Genomic DNA, 9,134 nt, shown 5'->3' with positions numbered 1-9,134 from the left:
TACTGTATTAGGGCATACTATGGAGAGTACTGAGTATAAGATCGTATACTACTACTGTATTAGGGTATACTATGGAGAGTACTGAGTATAAGATCGTATACTACTACTGTATTAGGGTATACTATGGAGAGTACTGAGTATAAGATCGTATACTACTACTGTATTAGGGCATACTATGGAGAGTACTGAGTATAAGATCGTATACTACTACTGTATTAGGGCATACTATGGAGAGTACTGAGTATAAGATCGTATACTACTACTGTATTAGGGTATACTATGGAGAGTACTGAGTATAAGATCGTATACTACTACTGTATTAGGGTATACTATGGAGAGTACTGAGTATAAGATCGTATACTACTACTGTATTAGGGTATACTATACTATGGAGAGTACTGAGTATAAGATCGTATACTACTACTGTATTAGGGTATACTATGGAGAGTACTGAGTATAAGATCGTATACTACTACTGTATTAGGGTATACTATGGAGAGTACTGAGTATAAGATCGTATACTACTACTGTATTAGGGTATACTATGGAGAGTACTGCGTATAAGATCGTATACTACTACTGTATTAGGGTATACTATGGAGAGTACTGAGTATAAGATCGTATACTACTACTGTATTAGGGTATACTATGGAGAGTACTGAGTATAAGATCGTACACTACTACTGTATTAGGGTATACTATGGAGAGTACTGAGTATAAGATCGTACACTACTACTGTATTAGGGTATACTATGGAGAGTACTGAGTATAAGATCGTATACTACTACTGTATTAGGGTATACTATGGAGAGTACTGAGTATAAGATCGTATACTACTACTGTATTAGGGTATACTATGGAGAGTACTGAGTATAAGATCGTACACTACTACTGTATTAGGGTATACTATGGAGAGTACTGAGTATAAGCTCGTATACTACTACTATATTAGGGTATACTATGGAGAGTACTGAGTATAAGATCGTATACTACTACTGTATTAGGGCATACTATGGAGAGTACTGAGTATAAGATCGTTTCCTACTACTGTATTAGGGTATACTATGGAGAGTACTGAGTATAAGATCGTATACTACTACTGTATTAGGGTATACTATGGAGAGTACTGAGTATAAGATCGTATACTACTACTATATTAGGGCATACTATGGAGAGTACTGAGTATAAGATCGTATACTACTACTGTATTAGGGCATACTATGGAGAGTACTGAGTATAAGATCGTATACTACTACTGTATTAGGGTATACTATGGAGAGTACTGAGTATAAGATCGTATACTACTACTGTATTAGGGTATACTATGGAGAGTACTGAGTATAAGATCGTATACTACTACTGTATTAGGGCATACTATGTATACTATGGAGAGTACTGAGTATAAGATCGTATACTACTACTGTATTAGGGTATACTATGGAGAGTATGAGTATAAGATCGTATACTACTACTGTATTAGGGTATACTATGGAGAGTACTGAGTATAAGATCGTATACTACTACTACTACTGTATTAGGGTATACTATGGAGAGTACTGAGTATAAGATCGTATACTACTACTGTATTAGGCATACTATGGAGAGTACTGAGTATAAGATCGTATACTACTACTGTATTATAAGGTATACTATGGAGAGTACTGAGTATAAGATCGTATACTACTACTGTATTAGGGTATACTATGGAGAGTACTGAGTATAAGATCGTATACTACTACTGTATTAGGGTATACTATGGAGAGTACTGAGTATAAGATCGTATACTACTACTGTATTAGATCGTATACTACTACTGTATTATACTATGGAGAGTACTGAGTATAAGATCGTATACTACTACTGTATTAGGGTATACTATGGAGAGTACTGAGTATAAGATCGTATACTACTACTGTATTAGGGTATACTATGGAGAGTACTGAGTATAAGATCGTATACTACTACTGTATTAGGGCATACTATGGAGAGTACTGAGTATAAGATCGTAAACTACTACTGTATTAGGGTATACTATGGAGAGTACTGTATTAGTATAAGATCGTATACTACTACTACTGTATTAGGGTATACTATGGAGAGTACTGAGTATAAGATCGTATACTACTACTGTATTAGGGTATACTATGGAGAGTACTCGTATACTACTACTGTATAAGATCGTATACTACTACTGTATTAGGGTATACTATGGAGAGTACTGAGTATAAGATCGTATACTACTACTGTATTAGGGTATACTATGGAGAGTACTGAGTATAAGATCGTATACTACTACTGTATTAGGGTATACTATGGAGAGTACTGAGTATAAGATCGTATACTACTACTGTATTAGGGTATACTATGGAGAGTACTGAGTATAAGATCGTACACTACTACTGTATTAGGGTATACTATGGAGAGTACTGAGTATATGATCGTACACTACTACTGTATTAGGGTATACTATGGAGAGTACTGAGTATAAGATCGTACACTACTACACAGCCATACAGAGTATATACAGTATGTAGAATTAAAATGATCCGAATGGATATAGTAAAGCAGCATGTACATAGCAGTTTCTGGGTACTGTGGCCCTCATACCTCTCTCTGTGTAATATGTAAAGATACGGAGAGCTGTAACCCAGGGTCTCCCAGGACATTCTCACTGGGCTGTAGCTCCAGACCATAAGCATTTATTTATATTATCGAGAACAGAACATTTGAAGAGCCATTAGGTGGGTCACACCATTAAATTGTGGTCAGTCACTCTGCAGACTCTGGACTGATGGCTCTTGACCCTGTGTTGGACAGAGCAGGTGAAACCCATTCAGCCCTGACAGAATTCCCTAGGACTGGTCTTGTCTAGACAATAACATGTCTGGTTCCTCAAACAGAAACAAAATATACAGAGGTATGCACAGTATGTGTACAGTTGACATGCAATATACTGTACATGCCAGTCATTTGTGATCAAAAGCAGGTCAGATGTTGAAATGTCAAGAATAACTAGATTAGCATATTATTTAAATGTAGCCTAGTCATGAAGAGCATAAGTTTATGAGAAATGCAACTGACAAACGTAATACATTTTTCCTAATAGCATAACCTTTGTACTGTGTTCATGTCATGACCCTGGTCTCTGGTCGTATGTGATTCCCTATGTCCCTATCAGAAGGCAGGTAACCTTGATCCTGTCAGATTTACAGGAGTTCCTAGGTAGTAGGAGTTGGGGATCGATTTAGTATTCAGAACAAGAACGTCACACCAACCACAGGGAAGTGACCGATACACGACATGTTCAAGGTCACCGTCATTTTACCTCAGATACCAAGAAAACATCAAACCCAACCTTAGTAAACAGAGACACTGAATCATAATGGTTTATTGAAAAGCTTGTACCATATCAAAGGTGTGTAAAATATGTCCCAGTTAAATAGGAGACCTGAAACCACAACGATGACAGAGCAGAAAATGAAGGGAGCTGAAATCAACCATATAAAATCTTATCAATGAGACATGAAGGAGGTTGCTTTCCAGGGGTGTGATGTCAGTACAGGGGTGTGATGTCAGTACAGGGGTGTGATGTCAGGACAGGGGTGTGATGTCAGTACAGGGGGACATTTAAAGTCTAAAACATGAAGAAATGAAAACAGACTGAAGCTATTTTCTACTCTCATTAACCAGCGTTTTACTCCTTCTCAAAACAGCAGTATTACCACACACAATATGTTCACCATTTACTGAACTTATTCCTTTGTCTTTTGTTCCTTTGAGAACAAGTGTGTTATTTGTTAGTGAAAAAGACACAACAGTAAAGCTGAGTAAAGAACCCCCAGCACAGTGGACTGTTGTATGTGCTGCCCACTCATAATAACTTACAGTGTTATAGTAGGTCAGTTAAAGCAGTTCTCTACCACCCCTATTAGGTTAATAAACAACTAATTACATCATTCTCAGCACTAACTGTCTAAATACTATCAAGCCTAAAGTTGTTAATGGATTAATGATGAAAGGTGTAAGGATAATATGTTACCAACAATATGTTTCATTAGGAAAGTATTGATGAATATTCAGTTAAACACTCCAGCAGTAGACGTCCTTTCAGGAACACTGATTCATAACAAGCAAGAAAATCTCATTTGGGATCGATTTATGCAGCAGATACACCAATGTACCTTCAAATGTGAAAATGTAGTAAGCAGGTATTCGAAGTGAGACAAATGCCTATAATGACATATTTAACATGAGCCATTGTAACTGGTCTTTCAGCAGAATAGAGTCTCACCTTGTTGCTACTAGAGCACCCCTGTTATAGGAGAGAGAGAGACAGAGAGAGAGACAGAGAGAGAGAATATGAATCATTATAACATTCACATGTTGATGAACACAATCCCATATGCTGTTCTATACTATTACACTATTACTATTGCTCTCTCTGCTTTCTGCTCTCTCTGCTTTCTGCTCTCTGCTCTCTCTGCTTTCTGCTCTCTCTGCTCTCTCTCTCTCTGCTCTCTCTCTCTCTGCTCTCTCTCTCTCTGCTCTCTCTGCTCTCTCTCTCTCTGCTCTCTCTGCTCTCTCTCTCTCTGCTCTCTCTCTCTCTGCTCTCTCTCTCTCTGCACTCTCTCTCTCTGCACTCTCTCTCTGCACACTCTCTCTGCACTCTCGCTCTGCACTCTCTCTCTCTGCACTCTCTCTCTCTCTCTCTCTCTGCTTTCTGCTCTCTCTGCACTCTCTCTCTCTCTCTCTCTGCTCTCTCTCTGCTCTCTCTCTGCACTCTCTCTCTCTGCACTCTCTCTCTCTCTGCACTCTCTCTGCACTCTCTCTCTGCACTCTCTCTCTCTCTCTGCTTTCTGCTCTCTCTGCACTCTCTCTCTCTCTCTCTGCTCTCTCTCTCTGCTCTCTCTCTGCACTCTCTCTCTCTGCACTCTCTCTCTCTCTGCACTCTCTCTGCACTCTCTCTCTGCACTCTCTCTCTGCACTCTCTCTGCACTCTCTCTCTGCACTCTCTCTCTCTGCACTCTCTCTCTCTGCACTCTCTCTCTCTGCACTCTCTCTCTCTGCACTCTCTCTCTCTGCACTCTCTCTATTACTATTAAACTATTACAATAACAAAGTATTGAGATAAACTTTTGTTATTGACCAAATACTTATTTTCCACCATAATTTGCAAATAAATTCATAAAAAATCCTACAATGTGATTTTCTGGATTTTTCTTCTCATTTTGTCTGTCATAGTTGAAGTGTAGCTATGATGAAAATTACAGGCCTCATCTTTTTAAGTGGGAGAACTTGCACAATTGGTGGCTGACTAAATACTTTTTGCCCCACTGTATATCTATGTTTTCTACACACTGATGACCTCACCAGAAGACTTCTTCTTGTAGTAGATCAGTCCTGCTAATGCTAAGATGGTTCCCAGCACCAGACCAGATGCACCGATGGCTATCTTATTCCTCTCAGCCTCAGGCAGGGACGGGTCTGTCAGAGAGAAAGGATCATTTCAACAACAATATTACTGTGATTCAATAACAGTATTTCTATTAAATACACCACACACACAACATAGTCTCTGTACCACCATTACCTCACACCCCATGAACCTACTCTCACACAATTACCCCACTCTCACACACCGTTACCCCACTCTCACACAATTACCCCACTCTCACACACCGTTACCCCACTCTCAGACACTGTTACCCCACTCTCACACAATTACCCCACTCTCACACACACAATTACCCCACTCTCACACAATTACCCCACTCTCACACACCGTTACCCAACTCTCACACACCATTACCCCACTCTCACCTCATTAACCCACTCCTACACATTACCCCACTCCTACACATTACCCCACTCTCACACCCTTACCCCACTCTCACACAATTACCCCACTCTCACACAATTACCCCACTCTCACCCCATTACCCCACTCTCACACACCGTTACCCCACTCTCACCTCATTAACCCACTCTCAGACCGTTACCCCACTCTCACACCATTACCCCACTCTCACACCCTTACCCCACTCTCACCCCATTACCCCACTCTCACCTCATTAACCCACTCTCAGACCCTTACCCCACTCTCACACCCAACTCTCACCCCATTAACCCACTCTCACACTATTACCCCACTCTCACACACAATTACCCCACTCTCACACACAATTACCCAACTCTCACACACCGTTACCCCACTCTCACACACCGTTACCGCACTCTCACACACCGTTACCCCACTCTCACACACCGTTACCCCACTCTCACACACCGTTACCCCACTCTCACACAATTACCCCACTCTCACACACCGTTACCCCACTCTCACACACCGTTACCCCACTCTCACACAATTACCCCACTCTCACACACCGTTACCCCACTCTCACACAATTACCCCACTCTCACACACCGTTACCCCACTCTCACACAATTACCCCACTCTCACACACCGTTACCCCACTCTCACACATTACCCCACACTCACACATTACCCCACTCTCACACAATTACCCCACTCTCACACAATTACCCCACTCTCACATACCGTTACCCCACTCTCACACACCGTTACCCCACTCTCACACAATTACCCCACTCTCACACACCGTTACCCCACTCTCACACACCGTTACCCCACTCTCACACAATTACCCCACTCTCACACACCGTTACCCCACTCTCACACACAGTTACCCCACTCTCACACAATACCCCACTCTCACACATTACCCCACACTCACCCTATTACCCCACTCTCACCCCATTACCCCACTCTCACCCCATTACCCCACTCTCACCCCATTACCCCACTCTCACCCCATTAACCCACTCTCACACCCTTACCCACTCTCACACCCTTACCCCACTCTCACACCCATACCCCACTCTCACACCCTTACCCCACTCTCAGACTCTTACCCCACTCTCACCCCATTACCCCACTCTCAGACCCTTACCCCACTATCGCCCCATTACCCCACTATCGCCCCTTACCCCAGTGATACATCATGGGCTCAGTGAGGCTGATGTGTTCCACCATACAGGAGATCTTCTCTCCAGACTTGGGTGTGTACTCCAGGTGGGAGTGGATCTGGTAGTACCAGTCCCCGTTAGCCAGCTCCTCAGTGGAGGTCACATCAGATTTCACCTCACGTCCGTCCCTCAGCCAGGTCACTCTGATTTGTTTAGGGTAGAAGTCATAGGCGCTGCACATCAGCATGGCAGGGTGTCTGCCACTGGGGGGAGTCACTGAGCTCAGTCTGACATGGGGCTCAACTAATGGAGGAAACAAAACATTTGTCAGCATAGTTATATCATTGTTATATTATACACTATATATGATAGGATGCATAACATTTAGTCCATAGTTCTGATATCATTGAACCATCGCTGTGCTTTATAAATTAGACTTCATTAGAGAGATGAGCTGGAACGTACATACAATAGATGATTAGGACTGAACTGTTGATACATAGCTGACTAGTCATACTGTAATGGGGCGGCAGGGTAGCGTAGTGGTTGGAGTGTTGGACTAGTAACCGGAAGGTTGCAAGTTCAAATCCCTGAGCTGACAAGGTTGCTCAGTGTTCTAAATACAGTTCCAGCTATAAAACTATTCAAGAAAAACCATGTTATTCATCCATCCAAGTTAGATAACAATCATGTCTTTATTAAGTTTGTACCTTTAGTCTGGATATACATCTTTATTAATCCCTCAATCTCCACCATCATCTTCATCAGACAGATCTCTATATAACATTTATCCTGAATAAAATAAAGTAATGGTCTTGACTTGCTCAGTCAGAGTCCTGTAAGTGGTGTTAAGGAGCCCTGCTCACCTGTCTTGTCCAGTATGGCTCTGTAGTGGAGAGCAGCGTTAGGCTTACAGAAACGCTCCAGCTCCGCCTGCTCTTGACCCAGCTGAGGACCTTTGTTCCATGCTTCTGCATTCTTCACACCCAGCTCAGTGTATCCAACATACCTCCCCACAGTGCTGTTGAATCTGATATATTCAGCCTTATTGAAAACATAAGAGTCTATAAACTCTATACCATGCAGGTCCTTTGAGGAGTATCGACACTGTACCAACCGATGATGAAAATATCCATCTGAAAGGAAAACATGAATACAGATCAATGTTTTGTCAGATTAAAAGACACATTCAATATTCCATATAGTTATAATATGATGTTAAATGTAGTACTCTGCCAATTTTATAAACTTGTTTATTTTATATTTTTAAAAGGAATCATGTCACAATCTATACTCATTTACACAAAAGATGGTGTATTTTTATCCAACCATGTTGTATTCCACTATACAATATTTGACAATATAGTGTGTCTATCTGCTGAAAGACGTTTCTACAAAACAACCTTCAATAAATAGAAGCTTATTATGAAGATTTTAAAAGATGTCATGCTATTTGCCAAGTGTGTAATTGATGCTTTGTTGATATGTACTAGGCTTACATGCATTATTTAACTTGTGTCTGGTTTACTCTTAATGCAAGTACCATTCTACTATCACATACTATACACTGTCAGAGTCGAGAAGAATATTACAGAATTACTTAAAATATGTTCATGCAAAAGTTCTGATTTACTATGTCTTTGCTACACAAAATACCCCCTGTGTAATCTAAATGTCACTGTCCATGATTCTAACTGAGACATGATTTAAAGCATGATCAACAACAACAAAAATGTGTTCTCAATTTACCTGTTCCAGAGAATATGAACAAAATCAAGGTCAGGCAAATGTAGAAGGCAATTGGCATCGACATGTTCCTCTGCTGAGTGAGAGTCAACTAAAGACAGCAGCTCAGAGGGAAAGGAATTAACTGTTGAGGAAATGGGCCAGTCCTCTGCTGCTGACACACAGCGTCACATGTTACCAGGCAGACCCTACAAGATGATCTTAAATATCATGATTATTTTCAACATTCACTAAATTGTATCAATTGTATCAAACTTTTCAATATCACTATGATAGGGGATCCACATCTGGTGACAAAATTCTAAACAAATAAAACAAAAGAAAATAAGAAACATAACAAAAGATGTATTTATACTTGTTATGTAAAATAAAATGATAAATACTATTCAATACATAAG

At 40.7% G+C, this 9,134-nt stretch overlaps 1 protein-coding gene across 1 annotated transcript; it reads right to left on the bottom strand.

Moving 5' to 3' along the window:
• Positions 1 to 3,370: 3,370 nt before the first annotated feature.
• On the bottom strand, positions 3,371 to 8,894 carry LOC112240104 (H-2 class II histocompatibility antigen, I-E beta chain-like). The gene is made up of 5 exons (XM_042296278.1): positions 8,740 to 8,894; positions 7,857 to 8,126; positions 7,012 to 7,293; positions 5,371 to 5,484; positions 3,371 to 4,312 (listed from the first exon to the last, which is right to left on the bottom strand). Exons 1-5 carry the CDS (start codon positions 8,801 to 8,803, stop codon positions 4,302 to 4,304), a joined length of 741 nt encoding a protein of 246 aa, XP_042152212.1. The 5' UTR covers positions 8,804 to 8,894; the 3' UTR covers positions 3,371 to 4,301.
• Positions 8,895 to 9,134: the final 240 nt, after the last annotated feature.

The sequence above is a fragment of the Oncorhynchus tshawytscha genome, linkage group LG02 (assembly GCF_018296145.1).
Source record: "Oncorhynchus tshawytscha isolate Ot180627B linkage group LG02, Otsh_v2.0, whole genome shotgun sequence".
Lineage (NCBI taxonomy): Eukaryota > Metazoa > Chordata > Actinopteri > Salmoniformes > Salmonidae > Oncorhynchus > Oncorhynchus tshawytscha.
This window is presented reverse-complemented; position numbering and strand designations above follow the sequence as displayed.